General features: G+C 43.2%; 1 protein-coding gene across 1 annotated transcript in view; it reads left to right on the top strand.

The window, feature by feature from the left end:
• DENND1A (DENN domain containing 1A) overlaps positions 1-16,572 on the top strand; it is a 224,199-nt gene that overhangs the window by 7,104 nt on the left and 200,523 nt on the right. Inside the window, exon 2 of the mRNA XM_081967098.1 lies at positions 6,431-6,495. Coding sequence (XP_081823224.1) covers positions 6,431-6,495 — 65 coding nt within the window. The remainder of the gene's footprint in view (positions 1-6,430; positions 6,496-16,572) is intronic.

Below are 16,572 nucleotides of genomic sequence, written 5' to 3'. Positions count from 1 at the left end.
ATGGTTGAAGAAACTTTGGTTCAGCTAAAAAAAATCTCATTTCTGATTGGACTTTTCCCCTTCTTGGCCTGCTGTTTTTTTCTTTGGTCTCAGATTTCTTGGGGTGCAGAATTTGCACCCCAAGAGTGCTTATTGTTTGTCTTGTCAACTTTGACACAGAGTCTTCCTCTTCCTCCTCCTCTTCTTCTTCCTTCTTTTTCTTCTCCTCCTCTTCTTATTCTTCTACTCCTCCTTCTCCTTTCTCCTCTTCCTCCTCCTCTTCTTTCTTCTTTTTCTTTTCCTCCTGCTCCTCCTTCTCCCTCTTCCTTCCCCTCTTCTTCATTTCCCTCCTTCTTCTTCCTTCTTTTTCTTTTCCTCCTCTGCCCCCTCTTCTTCTTATCCTTTCCTCCTCCTCCTCCTCTTCTCTTCCTTCTCCTCCTCCTCTTCCTCCTCCTCTTCTTTTTCTTTCCCCCCCTTCTTCCACCTACTCCTTCTCTTTCCTTCTTCAACATAATCTCTTCTCCTCCCCTCTCTTCCTCTTCCTTCTCTTTCTTCCCCCTCTTCTTCCACTTCTTCTTCTTCCTCCTCTCCTCCTCCTCCTCTTCTTCCTTCTTTTTCTTTTCTTCCTCCACCCCTCTTCTTCTTATCCTCCTCCCTCCTCCTCCTCCTCTTCTTCTCCTTTCTTCCCCCTCTCCCTTCTTCCCCCTCCTCCTTCTCTTTCCTTCTTCAACATCTTTTCTACTCCTCCCCCTCCTCCTCTTCCTCATCCTTCTTTTTCTTCCCCCTCTTCTTCTGCTTCCTCCTCCTCTCCTCCTCTCCTCCTCTTCTTTCTTCTTTTTCTTCCCCCTCTTCTTCTGCTTCCTCCTCCTCTCCTCCTCTCCTCCTCTTCTTTCTTCTTTTTCTTTCCCCCCTCCTCACCCTCTTTTTCTCCCTCTCCTCCCTCTTCCTCCTCCTCTTTTTCCTCCCCCCTCCCCTCTGCTCCACCCCCTCCTCTTCCTCCTTTATCTTCTTTTCCTTCTCCATCTCTGTCTCCATCTCCTCCTCTTCCCTCTTCCTACAGGTATAATCTCACAGAAGAGATTGGGGGATGAGAATGGGTGAAGTGAAGATTTTGCAGGCTTTTTGAAAAACGCTTTGATTCTGCCAGTTAAAAAAACAAACCAACTGGTCAGAAGTACACCGCCTGCGGCCAAGGGAGGGCATGCAAGCTCAAAATATTATTTGGGAAATAAACAGGGGCCTGGCAAATCCCTTTCTCACTCTCCATGCAGAAAATCTCTTCCTGTTAAACTCATCGGCCGTAAGAAAGTTAAATTTCCTCCTGCCCTCCCCTTTCTTTGCTCCTTTCTTCCTGCTTGCCTCCTCCGTATTATTACTCTCCGGGTAATGAAGACGTTCCTTTTCGACAAAGTTTTAAAGGATCCTTACTCTCTAATTAATGTCTCTGCTTATTATTATTCCCCCCCCCCTTTCCACTTTTTAGTCCGGGGGAGGGGGTTGCATTTCAGCCAACAAAGCAAACTGCCAGGTGATAATGTCAGAGATGATAATCAAGCCAGAAGGTTATTTAGCAACAAAATGAGTGTGAATTCTTCCCTTGTGGAGACCAGGGCAGCAGCTTGGAAGCATGACAACAGGAGTTGATGCTTTCGTGTCCTTTTCAGATGTGAAATTGCTAGGAGATGGAGGCCAGAATGTTGTTGATCCTGGACAATAAACGCTGGTCGGAAATTCCACACCTCACGCTTGCTTGGCGTTCATAGGCGTTGGATTTTCAGCACGGAGAAACGGAGGGAGACGTTGAGGAAGGGTGCAAGGGGTTGCTTTGAACCCTTCGAGGCTGGATGGAAGGGAAAAGAGATCTCTGTCTCTTGGGGATCATAGAATCCCCAAGAAAGCTGCCCTAAGGGGAGCGTTGTGGCCCTCCAGCTGCAGAGTGGAGCTGGTGGAAGACTCGGACGCTGAGAAGGTTGGGGAAGAACTTGGGCCAATTCTGGCGCCTGGGGAAGGCTCTGATGGACGCAGAGATAGACCCAGGGCCGTCCGGCATTTCCAACCGGAGAGGCAGCTGCCTTTGGAGGCGGAAAGGAGTGGGGAGGAAGAACAGCTGGGGCCTGTTCGAGATGCGGGTATGCACAGAGCAGATAGGAGAGGTGAACAACGGTGGACAAGGAGCCGGCTCGGGAAGCAAAAAAAAGTGGACTCTGACTGGCCCCTCCCTGGCTGGGGAATAAATAGGAGGAAAGGGGAGTGGTTGTTGTAGGAGACAACAGTTCATATTTCTGAAGATTTTGCTCATTGTCTTTTGTGTGGCAAAGACTGCCTTGTCAGAACTGAGGTCTGTGTGTTTCTCTGTTTGAACTGACTTAATTTGCAGCCTCCCGGCTGGGAGCTCACTTACACCTTACGTTTATCATAATGAGCTGATAAGGACTATTGTTTCAGTCAAACACCTCGCAGGACTCTTGCCTGGACTTTGTGTATGAATTCCCGAGCTCCATTTTTGCTGGCAGAGACACCATGCACGAGTCCTTTGCCGTTTCCAGGGTGGCCCCACGGGCCAGATCTGAGCACCTTGTGGGCTGGATCTTGCCCCCAGGCCTTGAGTTTGACACACCTGATATAGGTCTAATGGAGAAACCTTATGTAGGAGATGACCAGGCTGAGCCTGGTCAAACGCGTTATCAGTCTCGAGTCCTTTCATGCCCACAAGAGATCTTAAGTACAGCCTACCTTGAATTCCTTGGACTCTTATCTACCGCCAACTTCCCCTTGACTGTTAGTGGTTCAGATTCTTGTAGAGAGCTCAAGCAGGCAATAAATATATTTATTTGAACTGCCTGGATTTCCTGATTTACCGCCAATTTCCCTTGACTGTTAGTGGCTCAGATTCTTGTAGAGAGCTCAAGCAGGCAATAAATATATTTATTTGAACTGCCTGGATTTCCTGATTTACCGCCAATTTCCCTTGACTGTTAGTGGCTCAGATTCTTGTAGAGAGCTCAAGCAGGCAATAAATATATTTATTTGAACTGCCTGGATTTCCTGATTTACCGCCAATTTCCCTTGACTGTTAGTGGCTCAGATTCTTGTAGAGAGCTCAAGCAGGCAATAAATATATTTATTTGAACTGCCTGGATTTCCTGATTTACCGCCAATTTCCCTTGACTGTTAGTGGTTCAGATTCTTGTAGAGAGCTCAAGCAGGCAATAAATATATTTATTTGAACTGCCTGGATTTCCTGATTTACCGCCAATTTCCCTTGACTGTTAGTGGCTCAGATTCTTGTAGAGAGCTCAAGCAGGCAATAAATATATTTATTTGAACTGCCTGGGGTTCCTGATTTACCTTGACTTTTAGTGGTTCAGATACTTGTAGAGAGCTCAAGCGTGCAATAAATATATTCATTTGAACTGCCTGGATTTCCTGATTCCCCGCGCTTGACACATTGAGGGCTACTTGACATTTCAAGGCCGAAGGAGAAGGGGAAGTCGAGAATTCCCGTAAAGGCTCCAAAAGCCGTCTTCGAGCTGCAGAGCCCAAAAGGAGCCACCTGAAATTAGCTTGGCATTTTTTTTTTGGCCCCCAAACAACAAGCACACTTAGCTGTGTGTTATGCATTTGCCGTATGTCAGAAGCCCCTTCCTCCCTCCCTCCCACCACTACCCTCAATATTATGAAGAGCTTAACAAATTCTCCGCTGAAGTGTTAACTTCCCAAAGATGAGAATATGGTTTTTTGTGTGTGTGTCTCGGATTCTAGCTTTTGAAAGCCGGGTTGTTGTGTTTTTTCATTTGAGCACTTATGTAAACAAACAGGTTTGCAGGAGAATGGTAGCATCCGACGGCTTGGAATATATCGAGATGGGGGTTGGAGGCGGATTTAAATCCGGCGTGCCATGCAACTCAGTCTTAAGCAACTGATCATTTCCTGCTAGGGCTCCCTTTTGAAAAGAAGGCTGGCGTATACCTAAATCAAGGGAAGGCAACTGCGGCTCCGGAGCTGCATGTGGCTGTTTCATTCCTCCGCTGCGGCTCCCTCTCGCCAGCCGGTTCCACAATTGATAGGGCTTTTGGTTAGGACAAGTAGAGGAAAAAGGATGCTGCGCTAGGAGGAGGAGACTCTATGGTGGGGGAACTGGACTTCCGGTTGGCTGCAGAATTGGAGGTTGGCTTCCAGTTAGTGGACCTTTGTGGCTCTTTGAGTGTTTAAGGTTGACGACCTCTGACCTAAACCAAGAATTTTGGAAACGTTGGGTGAAATGGACCAGGGACTTTTGTACGGATGTTGATCCTAAGCTGGATGGCTTAGGTCTAAATCCAGAATGAAACAAAGTGAGATTTGTTCATGGAAAAACGCAGGCATTCCTCGCCTTGTGACCACAGTTGAGGCCAAACATTTCTGTTGCAAAGCGAGACGGTGGTTCAGTGAGCTTGCCGTATGCCAGTTATCATCTGCCTTCAGAGTCAGACATCAGTGAGGCAGAAGAACAGCTGGAGCCTGTTTCCAGAGAGTTGCTAGACGAAGGGAAAAGCTAAAGAACAGGGGTTGGCTCGGGAGGAAGGCCACAGGTGGACGATGAATGGCACTTCCCAGAGGCAATAAACAAGGAGCGAAGGGGAGTGGAGTTTGCAGGAGGCCATTAGTTCGCCTCATTCGTTCGTGACTCTCCGAGACTCCTTGCCAAGTTTTGCAGATATCGGCCTGGAAGTTCTCCAAGCCAGATAAGGTCTGTGATTATAAATCCTCCCTTGAAAGACTTTGCTGGATGTGAACAAGGGTCGGCTTGGGAGTAAAGCCACAGCTGGATGATGAATGGCCCCTCCCAGAGGAAATAAAAGAGGAGCGAAAGGGGAGTGGAGTTTGCAGGAGGCCATTAGTTCACTTAATTGGTTCGTGACTCTCCGAGACTCCTTGCCATGTTTTGCAGATATCGGCCTGGCAGCTCTCCAAGCCAGATAAGGTCCGTGATACTGTAAATTTGGATTCCGATTCCGTGTCCCGCTTGTGAACGTTACTGCCATCCCGAAGACCGCAAACCCCATTTGGTGCGTCTTCGGCAGCAAACTGGGGGGGGGGGAGACTATTAAAGCGCCTGCATTTAGCTGAAATGAAAACAGGACCCGTGCACTGTGGGCCCATTTTTAAAACTTCTCCAGCAGGTGTTGAAAAGCTGCCTTGGTTTAATTATAGCGACTGTTAAATAATGTGCGGCAATAATTAATCGTCAACTCTTGGGCTTAGAAGAGAAGGGGGGGCCGTGGGACGGGCGAACGAACGTGCCTGTAACACCAGCAGAGGCGTTTTTGCTTCTGTCCGTTTCCTTCCTTCAAGACTGCGATCGTTTGCAAAGGTCTCCTTTCCCCCATCCACCCCTCTCCAGTTGGATTTCCAGAAAAATTGCCCTCCCTGAAGGATAAAATTTTCCAACAACCGGTGTCATCGTTTTGACCGCGATTCTCTGCTCAAAACGGCACGCGCTAATTCAGCTTTTGGGAGGGCAATTTCTGCCTTTGATTTAATGCCTCCCGGAGGTTAACTGAGTTTTTTTTTTTGGGAGGGGGGGCTGCGCTGAGTCTTGCAAACCGCTGTTTTAAATCCCTCTGTCCTTCCAAGCAGACCGGTTTTGAGCTGATGGAGATCCCCGTGGACACGTTCCTGGCAAATTTTTTGTTTTAGAATCGACTTGTCCCGAGGCAGAGCCTGGGACAAATCCCCCATCTCTCTGCTTCTTCCTGAGATTTCAAAGTGCTTTATCAAAAAAAAAAAAACTTGTGCTGGTTGTGTGAGCGATATGAACTTAACGTGTTTGCAAGATCCCAACGTATTTACTGCATTAAAAAAGGCGCGCTTTTTGTTTTCGCCCTTATATCAAATCTGCGTCCAATCGAGGTTTGGCTCTAGAGCAGAGGAGGGATTGAAAACTTTTAGCCACTGATTCTCTGCCCGGTTGCTGGGTGGGCGTGGCCATGGGGGCGTGGCCTACTCAGCCTACTCACAGCAGGGGAGGGCGTTTTTGCCCACCCCACGCTCCGAACGCTTTCCCCGAGCCTCCAGGAAAGGTGCAGAGCCTTTGTCTCTGCACCTCTGCACCTGACCGGAACTGGATGGGTGGAGATGCCAGCATGGCAGTGGGAGATTGGGCCATGGGATGGACTTGTGGGTGTGGGGGCAAAATCTTGAACTTTCAACTGGGTGGGGGAAACCGGGAAGCTTTCAGATTCGGGTTTTCCCAGATGTGCCAACATGGCTCTCTTAATAAATTGGAACTTTGAGCAATACTTTGCCTCGGACTCTTGATTTACTTTTGGATGCTATTTTGAACCCCGACATGGAAATTGGTCTCACGGCCCCTGATTTAAATCCATTTCTCTTCCCATTGGCACGAGTTTAAGAGAACCCGTATCTCAGGAATCCGTCTGAAAAAAATCCCCCTTTTGTTCTCTTTCAGGCAAAACCCGGAGACCACCTTTGAAGTCTACGTGGAGGCCATTTGTCCTTTGGCGGCAGGCACAGGTAAGGTCCCTTGGCTGAACGATTCCTTAAGGAGTTTTGCTCGGAGCAGAGGAAGAGGAGGTAGAAGGCCTCCGTGGGGGCCCTTTCGGCTGAGTAATTCCTACGTAGACTCACTTCCTAGCATGGGAGTTGTAGTCCCGCATGTCTGGACGGGCCAGTGTGGAATAAACTTTGCTTAGCCAGGGATCAGCAACCTTAAACACTCAAAGAGCCACAAAGGTCCTTACCGGAAGCCCCCCCCCCCATTCAATTCTGGAGCTGACCGGAAGTCCGGTTCCCCCACCATAGAGTCTCTTCCTAGCGCGGTGTCCTTTTTCCTCTGCTGACCAGAAGTCCGGTTTCCCCCACCATAGAGTCTCCTCCTAGCACACCGTCCTTTTTCCTCTGCTGACCAGAAGTCCGGTTTCCCCCCACCATAGAGTCTACTCCTAGCATGGTGCCCTTTTTCCTCTGCTGACTAAGAGTCTGGTTCTCCCACCATGGAGTCTCTTCCTAGCGTGACATCCTTTTTCCTTCTGCTGACCGGAAGTCCAGTTCCCCCACCATAGAGTCTACTCCTAGCGCGGCGTCCTTTTTCCTCTGCTGATCGGAAGTCTGGTTTCCCCCCACCATAGAGTCGTCTCCTAGTGCGGCGTCCTTTTTCCTCTGCTGACCAGAAGTCCAGTTCCCCCACCATAGAGTCTCCTTCTAGCGCGTTGTCCTTTATCCTCTGCTGACCGGAAGTCCGGTTCTCCCACCATAGAGTCTCCTCCTAGCGTGACATCCTTTTTCCTCTGCTGACCAGAAGTCCGGTTTCCCCCCACCATAGAGTCTCCTCCTAGCGCGTCGTCCTTTTTCCTCTGCTGACCAGAAATACAGTTCCCCACCATAGAGTCTCCTGCTAGCATGGCGTCCTTTTTCCTCTACCTGTCCTAACCGAAAGCCCTATCAACTGTGGAGCCCGCTGACAACAGGGAGCTGCAGCAGAGGGATGGAAGAGCCACATGTGGCTCCAGAGCTGCAGGTGGCTGTCCCCTGGCTTAGCCCCAGTGAGGAAGACAGATACTTTGAGTGAGGACGAATGGGTCACGCCTGATTTTACAACCTTCCTTTGCCACGGTCGTTAAAGCGAATCACGGTGGTGAATTCAGTGCTTATTAAGCGAATTCCTGTCGACTTTGTCGAACCCCCCCCCCCCAAAAAAAAGAGGGCGAATGCTGAACTGGTGACCCAGGATGCTGCAACTGCCATCAATAAATACCAATTTGCCAAGCCCCTGAATTTTGATTGTCTGACTTTAGTCAGATAGACACTGCCAGGGGTCCTTTGTCCATTACAAGGGTCAGTCCTCAGTCACCTTTTTCCAGCCCCGTCGTAACTTTGAATGGACGTAAGTCAGGGACTGCGCCTCCCCAAATAAAAACCAGGTGACTATCTAGGCGCTGCAACAGGATGAAACAAGATGAAAAAAAAGTCTTACATGATTAGGAGAGGATAGGAAGCAGGGTGTATAACAGTCGTGTTTATTTTTAAATATGTCAAAAAAAATCAGATTTTTTAAAAAATTAAATTGGTTTTTTTTTTATATTTTTGTCAAATTTATTTTAATAAAATGCTTTTGGGGTGAAAGCTCTTATCCAAAGACAGCTTTCTATTTACGATACATTAATAATTTGGAGTAAAAAATCTATCCAGTTTTCTATTGAAGATGCATTCATAATTTAGTTTACTCAGCATGAAACGGAGCGTAGTTATGTAGCATAGGAGGCTGTAGATTCTGCAATGTTGGGACTCTCGGTGAATCAACAGCAGGTCAGAGGAGAAGCCGCTGCAGGATGGAGATGACAGCTGCTCTTTAAAAATTACGATTGAAATCGAGTCGATTGAAATCAAGCCCTTTTTGCTAGTGATTTAAATTGCGATTTACATCGTGCTTTAAATCATGCTTTAATTCATGATTTAAATCACGATTTAAATTGATTTGATTTAGATCAAATCCACCCTGATAGGAAGTAACCCATCAGGCCTACTGTTTCTAAGACTCTGAGGACAAAGTTGTGTGTGTGAGACTGTGTGTGTAAAACTTTGTGCATGCTTTGTTTCTCTGTCTTTCCCTCTCTCTTTCTTCCCACTCTCTCTTTCCAGCTGTCTTTCTCTCTCCTTCTCTCTCTTTCTTTCTTTCCCTCTCCTCTCTCTCTCTCTTTCTCTCTCTCTCTTTCTCTCTCTCTCCCTCTCTCTTTCTTCCCCCTCTCTCTTTCCAGATCTCTTTCTGTCTCCTTTTCTCTCTCTCTCTCTCTCTCTCTCTTTCTTTCTTTCTTTCTTTCTTTCTTTCTTTCTTTCTTTCTTTCTTTCTTTCTTTCTCTCTCCTCTCTCATCTCTCCCTCTCTCTTTCTTACCCCTCTCTCTTTCTAGCTGTCTTTCTCTCTCCTTCTCTCTCTTTCTTTCTCCTCTCTCTTTCTCTCTCTCCCTCTCTCTTTCTTCCCCCTCTCTCTTTCCAGCTCTCTTTCTCTCTCCTTTTCTCTCTCTTTTTCTTTCTTTCTCTCTCCTCTCTCTCTTTCTCTCTCCCCCCCTCTTTCTTCCCCCTCTCTCTTTCCAGCTCTCTTTCTCTCTCCTTTTCTCTCTTTCTTTCTCTCTCTTCTCTCTCTCTCTCCCCTCTTTCTTCCCCCCTCTCTTTCCGGCTCTCTCTCTCCTTTTCTCTCTTTCTTTCTCTCTCCTCTCTCTCTCTTTCTCTCCCTCTCTCCCCCCCCTCTTTCTTCCCCCTCTCTCTTTCCCTCTCTCTTTCTCTCTCCTTCTCTCTCTCTCTCTCTCTCTCTCTCTCTCTCTCTCTCTCTCTCTCTCTCTCTTTTACCACTCAAAAAAACCCTTATTAGCTTTGACATTCCGCAGCCTGGAATAAATCCTTCTTCCTAAGAAGGAGATCCATCGTTTATACATAAAGGGTGCAGGTCAATTTGCAGGGGAAAAAAAACAGCAACGGGGACAGCCAGCTTTCCTGGCCCGGGGTTTCCTTCACCTGCCCTCCGCTTTCTAATGGCCTGTTCTGTTTTTTTTCTGAAAAGAAATCTTCCCCCACCTGTGTCAACGGGCCAGAAATGAAGCCTTGTCTAAATCCAGCGATCTCGGAGACTCTGCCTTGTTAAGGGGGTACAGCGGTGCCTAATTTAAAAAAAGGGGAGGAAAAAAACCTCCATTTGTTAGTCTAAAAGCAACGGATCAAAATAAGTCACTAAAGCAGGGAGCGTTTGAAAGAGAAAAAAAAAACTGGCTGGTTTTCCTTTTGTGCGTGTGCTCTTCCTGCCCAAGGAAGCTTTTGTGCGAGGGTTGTGTGTTAGTGTTGCGTGAAAAGAACAGATCAGAAAGCAGGATTGCGTCTTCACTGTCGCCACGCAAGGACCTGTCCTTTTATCGTATTGCGCACGTCGGTGAGATGCCGCACAAAACTCTCCGCCACGCTGGCTTCAAGGAATCGCGCTAAAATGGTTTAGGGCAGGTAAAACCTTCCTTTCATTTTTTTCCCCTTCTTCTTCTTCTTCTTCCCTCCCCTCTTTAAAAGACCGGCAAGGGAAAAAAAACAATCTGCACGCACAACCGCAGCTCGACTTAAGAAAAGTATTTCTAAAGCTGTTCTATAGCTTTTATAACATGCTCCCCAGGATTAATAAAAGAAACTGCAGCCCCCGTGCGCAGCAAAGGCATTTAAAAGAGCTGCCAGACAGTCTCTTCTGCTAAACATCACACCCGGTTGAATAAGGAGATGAATCTTCCCCCAGGAAATTGATTAACTCTGAGGGAGTTGATCCTTGTTTGAGAGAATGGGCCCATTTGCATTTGAACTGGCCCTGCTTAGTTTAACTCTCGAAGACTTAATCTGGGCTCCTGCTAGAATAATGGCTATAGACTTGGTTTAACTAAGAACTCCCTACTCCAGTGTTTGACCTCTCTCTCTAATAGCATCTTCCTTGCCTTGGTAGATCTTGCAAGAGTTCTGCCTTAAAAACTATCCAAGTTGGGAAATAAAGAAGGTAGCTGCTGCACACGGCCGGCTCATATTTAAATGGGGCTTCTACTAGGACTTCAAAATCCCTCTCATAGTAACAGCGAGTTTGCACCACTTCGGGAGAACAGGTGGTTAACTTTCGGAGCAGTTTGGTGAACCGGTTGTTAAATTATTTGCATCCCAGTAGTGACTTGGAGAGGGATCTTGGAGTCCTAGTGGACAACCGTTTAAATAGGAGCCAGCCATGTGCAGCAGCTGCCCAAAAAGCCAACACAGTTCTAGGTTGCATCAACAGAGGGATAGAATCAAGATCACGTGAAGTGTTGATGCCGCTTTATAATGCCTTGGTGAGGCCACACTTGGAATACGGCATTCAGTTCTGGTCGCCACGATGCAAAAAATGATGTGGAGACTCTAGAAAGAGTGCAGAGAAGAGCAACAAAGGGGATGAGGGGACTGGAGGCTGAAACATATGAAGAACGGTTGCAGGAACTAGGTATGTCAACTTTAATGAAAAGAAGGACTAAGGGAGACATGATAGAAGTCTTCCAATATCTCAGGGGCTGCCACAAAGAAGAGGGAGTCAAGCTATTCTCCGAAGCACCTGAGCGTAGAACAAGAAGCAACGGGTGGAAACTAATCAAGGAGAGAAGCAACTTAGAACTAAGGAGGAATTTCCTTAATTCGAATAATTCCTTAATTAGAATAATTCTAATTAGATTAATCGGAACAATTAATCAGTGGAACAACTTGCCTCCAGAAGTTGTGAATGCTCCAACACTGGACGTTTTTAAGAAGATAACCATTTGTCTGAAGTGGTGTAGGGCTTCCTACCTAAGCAGGGGGATAGACTAGAAGACCTCCAAGGTCCCTTCCAACTGTATTTAATAACTATTATTCTATTCTATTATTTTTGAAACCACTAGTGGCTTACGCAAGGGAGGAAGGATGGATGGGAGCAGACAGATTTTGGTGTGGGAAAAATGGAAGAAGCTTAGTTCTTGACTCTGGCTCTGGTGCAGATAACAAACAATTTGACTTGGTCTCTCCATGCGTCATTTGTAGTAAAGTGTGGCAAACTATATGTCCTGTGTCGGATGAGGAAAGCACATCTTTCTCCTTCTATTCTGGCCACTTTTTTATAGAGGCATCCCTGTCTGGTTCAGTGGAAGCAGTGCCTCAGATAGAAAGTCCCTACAGAGAGCGGTGAGTACAGTGGAGAAGATTATAGGAAGCTCACTTCCCGTTATTCAGGATACTGCTTATAAATGCTACATGCTTAGAGCTCAAAGCATTGTTAGAGTCCCGGCACACCCACTTTACGGACCGTTACTCTTGCTCCCTTCTCGGAGGAGGTTTCAAAGTATTTCTAGCAGGACCACGAGATTCTATAACAGCTTTGTTCCCTAATTAATGTTCCCTTCATTTATTTGTTTATTCATGTTTATGTAGTATATATATTGGAGGTGGTGACCCTTTGAGATCTGACTGCAACAAAATTTCATTTTAATGTATGCGATTAGTGTACATTCAAAGTGACAATACAATTATTCTAAGGGTTACATCTGCAAGGCTTTCAACCTCGTGTTTCTCGGGAGTAACGTCAAATTGAAGATTTGGCTTTGCGGGTGGCTGAAGATAGAAGCGTGGTGTCGTTGCGTTGCACTCCTAAAATGTGGAATTTGACAATTGGAGTGTTGGCTTTGTTGGGATTAGGGAATCAATGGCATTCTTGGCTTTCTAAAACCCTTCTGATCACTTGGCCATCTTCCCACCTTGGGTTACCACAAGCCTGGATTCTGAAGCTCTCAAAGCTTTGGGTATCTCAAAGTTTGGTCTTCTCAAACTCTCAAAGTTTTGGATATCTCAAAGTTTGGTCTTCTTAAAGTCTCAAAGTTTTGGGCATCTCAAAGTTTAGTCTTCTTAAAGTCTCAAAGTTTTGGATATCTCAAAGTTTGGTCTTCTCAAACTCTCAAAGTTTTTGGGTATCTCAAAGTTTGGTCTTCTTAAAGTCTCAAAGTTTCGGATATCTCAAAGTTTGGTCTTCTTAAAGTCTCAAAGTTTTGGGCATCTCAAAGTTTGGTCTTCTTAAAGTCTCAAAGTTTTTGGGTATCTCAAAGTTTGGTCTTCTTAAAGTCTCAAAGTTTTGGGCATCTCAAAGTTTGGTCTTCTTAAAGTCTCAAAGTTTTTGGGTATCTCAAAGTTTGGTCTTCTTAAAGTCTCAAAGTTTTTGGATATCTCAAAGTTTGGTCTTCTTAAAGTCTCAAAGTTTTGGGTATCTCAAAGTTTGGTCTTCTTAAAGTCTCAAAATTTCGGGTATCTCAAAGTTTGGTCTTCTTAAAGTCTCAAAGTTTTTGGGTATCTCAAAGTTTGGTCTTCTTAAAGTCTCAAAGTTTTGGGCATCTCAAAGTTTGGTCTTCTTAAAGTCTCAAAGTTTTTGGGTATCTCAAAGTTTAGTCTTCTTAAAGTCTCAAAGTTTTGGGTATCTCAAAGTTTGGTCTTCTTAAAGTCTCAAAGTTTTGGATATCTCAAAGTTTGGTCTTCTTAAAGTCTCAAAGTTTTGGATATCTCAAAGTTTGGTCTTCTTAAAGTCTCAAAGTTTTGGATATCTCAAAGTTTGGTCTTCTTAAAGTCTCAAAGTTTTTGGGTATCTCAAAGTTTGGTCTTCTTAAAGTCTCAAAGTTTTGGATATCTCAAAGTTTGGTCTTCTTAAAGTCTCAAAGTTTTGGATATCTCAAAGTTTGGTCTTCTTAAAGTCTCAAAGTTTTGGGCATCTCAAAGTTTAGTCTTCTTAAAGTCTCAAAGTTTTGGGCATCTCAAAGTTTGGTCTTCTTAAAGTCTCAAAGTTTTGGGTATCTCAAAGTTTGGTCTTCTTAAAGTCTCAAAGTTTTTGGGTATCTCAAAGTTTGGTCTTCTTAAAGTCTCAAAGTTTTGGATATCTCAAAGTTTGGTCTTCTTAAAGTCTCAAAGTTTTGGGCATCTCAAAGTTTAGTCTTCTTAAAGTCTCAAAGTTTTGGGCATCTCAAAGTTTGGTCTTCTTAAAGTCTCAAAGTTTTTGGGTATCTCAAAGTTTGGTCTTCTTAAAGTCTCAAAGTTTTGGGCATCTCAAAGTTTAGTCTTCTTAAAGTCTCAAAGTTTTGGGTATCTCAAAGTTTGGTCTTCTTAAAGTCTCAAAGTTTTTGGGTATCTCAAAGTTTGGTCTTCTTAAAGTCTCAAAGTTTTGGATATCTCAAAGTTTGGTCTTCTTAAAGTCTCAAAGTTTTGGATATCTCAAAGTTTGGTCTTCTTAAAGTCTCAAAGTTTTTGGGTATCTCAAAGTTTGGTCTTCTTAAAGTCTCAAAGTTTTGGATATCTCAAAGTTTGGTCTTCTTAAAGTCTCAAAGTTTTGGGTATCTCAAAGTTTGGTCTTCTTAAAGTCTCAAAGTTTTTGGGTATCTCAAAGTTTGGTCTTCTTAAAGTCTCAAAGTTTTGGATATCTCAAAGTTTGGTCTTCTTAAAGTCTCAAAGTTTTGGGCATCTCAAAGTTTAGTCTTCTTAAAGTCTCAAAGTTTTGGGCATCTCAAAGTTTGGTCTTCTTAAAGTCTCAAAGTTTTTGGGTATCTCAAAGTTTGGTCTTCTTAAAGTCTCAAAGTTTTGGGCATCTCAAAGTTTAGTCTTCTTAAAGTCTCAAAGTTTTGGGTATCTCAAAGTTTGGTCTTCTTAAAGTCTCAAAGTTTTTGGGTATCTCAAAGTTTGGTCTTCTTAAAGTCTCAAAGTTTTGGATATCTCAAAGTTTGGTCTTCTTAAAGTCTCAAAGTTTCGGATATCTCAAAGTTTGGTCTTCTTAAAGTCTCAAAGTTTCGGATATCTCAAAGTTTAGTCTTCTTAAAGTCTCAAAGTTTCGGATATCTCAAAGTTTAGTCTTCTTAAAGTCTCAAAGTTTCGGATATCTCAAAGTTTAGTCTTCTTAAAGTCTCAAAGTTTTGGATATCTCAAAGTTTGGTCTTCTTAAAGTCTCAAAGTTTTGGATATCTCAAAGTTTGGTCTTTTTAAAGTCTCAAAGTTTCGGATATCTCAAAGTTTAGTCTTCTTAAAGTCTCAAAGTTTTGGATATCTCAAAGTTTGGTCTTCTTAAAGTCTCAAAGTTTCGGATATCTCAAAGTTTAGTCTTCTTAAAGTCTCAAAGTTTCGGATATCTCAAAGTTTGGTCTTCTTAAAGTCTCAAAGTTTCGGATATCTCAAAGTTTAGTCTTCTTAAAGTCTCAAAGTTTCGGATATCTCAAAGTTTGGTCTTCTTAAAGTCTCAAAGTTTCGGATATCTCAAAGTTTGGTCTTCTTAAAGTCTCAAAGTTTCGGATATCTCAAAGTTTGGTCTTCTTAAAGTCTCAAAGTTTCGGATATCTCAAAGTTTGGTCTTCTTAAAGTCTCAAAGTTTCGGATATCTCAAAGTTTAGTCTTCTTAAAGTCTCAAAGTTTCGGATATCTCAAAGTTTAGTCTTCTTAAAGTCTCAAAGTTTCGGATATCTCAAAGTTTAGTCTTCTTAAAGTCTCAAAGTTTTGGATATCTCAAAGTTTGGTCTTCTTAAAGTCTCAAAGTTTTGGATATCTCAAAGTTTGGTCTTTTTAAAGTCTCAAAGTTTCGGATATCTCAAAGTTTAGTCTTCTTAAAGTCTCAAAGTTTTGGGCATCTCAAAGTTTGGTCTTCTTAAAGTCTCAAAGTTTTGGATATCTCAAAGTTTGGTCTTTTTAAAGTCTCAAAGTTTTGGATATCTCAAAGTTTAGTCTTCTTAAAGTCTCAAAGTTTCGGATATCTCAAAGTTTGGTCTTCTTAAAGTCTCAAAGTTTCGGATATCTCAAAGTTTGGTCTTCTTAAAGTCTCAAAGTTTTTGGGTATCTCAAAGTTTGGTCTTCTTAAAGTCTCAAAGTTTTGGATATCTCAAAGTTTGGTCTTCTTAAAGTCTCAAAGTTTCGGATATCTCAAAGTTTGGTCTTTTTAAAGTCTCAAAGTTTCGGATATCTCAAAGTTTGGTCTTTTTAAAGTCTCAAAGTTTTTGGGTATCTCAAAGTTTGGTCTTCTTAAAGTCTCAAAGTTTCGGATATCTCAAAGTTTGGTCTTCTTAAAGTCTCAAAGTTTTTGGGTATCTCAAAGTTTGGTCTTCTTAAAGTCTCAAAGTTTCGGATATCTCAAAGTTTAGTCTTCTTAAAGTCTCAAAGTTTTTGGGTATCTCAAAGTTTGGTCTTCTTAAAGTCTCAAAGTTTTGGATATCTCAAAGTTTGGTCTTCTTAAAGTCTCAAAGTTTCGGATATCTCAAAGTTTGGTCTTTTTAAAGTCTCAAAGTTTCGGATATCTCAAAGTTTGGTCTTTTTAAAGTCTCAAAGTTTTTGGGTATCTCAAAGTTTAGTCTTCTTAAAGTCTCAAAGTTTCGGATATCTCAAAGTTTGGTCTTCTTAAAGTCTCAAAGTTTTTGGGTATCTCAAAGTTTGGTCTTCTTAAAGTCTCAAAGTTTTTGGGTATCTCAAAGTTTGGTCTTCTTAAAGTCTCAAAGTTTTGGATATCTCAAAGTTTAGTCTTCTTAAAGTCTCAAAGTTTCGGATATCTCAAAGTTTAGTCTTCTTAAAGTCTCAAAGTTTTTGGATATCTCAAAGTTTGGTCTTTTTAAAGTCTCAAAGTTTTTGGGTATCTCAAAGTTTGGTCTTCTTAAAGTCTCAAAGTTTCGGATATCTCAAAGTTTGGTCTTCTTAAAGTCTCAAAGTTTTTGGGTATCTCAAAGTTTGGTCTTCTTAAAGTCTCAAAGTTTTGGGCATCTCAAAGTTTGGTCTTCTTAAAGTCTCAAAGTTTTTGGGTATCTCAAAGTTTGGTCTTCTTAAAGTCTCAAAGTTTTGGGCATCTCAAAGTTTAGTCTTCTTAAAGTCTCAAAGTTTTGGGTATCTCAAAGTTTGGTCTTCTTAAAGTCTCAAAGTTTTGGATATCTCAAAGTTTGGTCTTCTTAAAGTCTCAAAGTTTCGGATATCTCAAAGTTTGGTCTTCTTAAAGTCTCAAAGTTTCGGATATCTCAAAGTTTAGTCTTCTTAAAGTCTCAAAGTTTCGGATATCTCAAAGTTTAGTCTTCTTAAAGTCTCAA

Source organism: Natrix helvetica (genome assembly GCF_964273705.1).
Source record: "Natrix helvetica genome assembly, chromosome: 15".
Taxonomy (NCBI): Eukaryota; Metazoa; Chordata; class Lepidosauria; order Squamata; family Natricidae; genus Natrix; species Natrix helvetica.
This window is presented reverse-complemented; position numbering and strand designations above follow the sequence as displayed.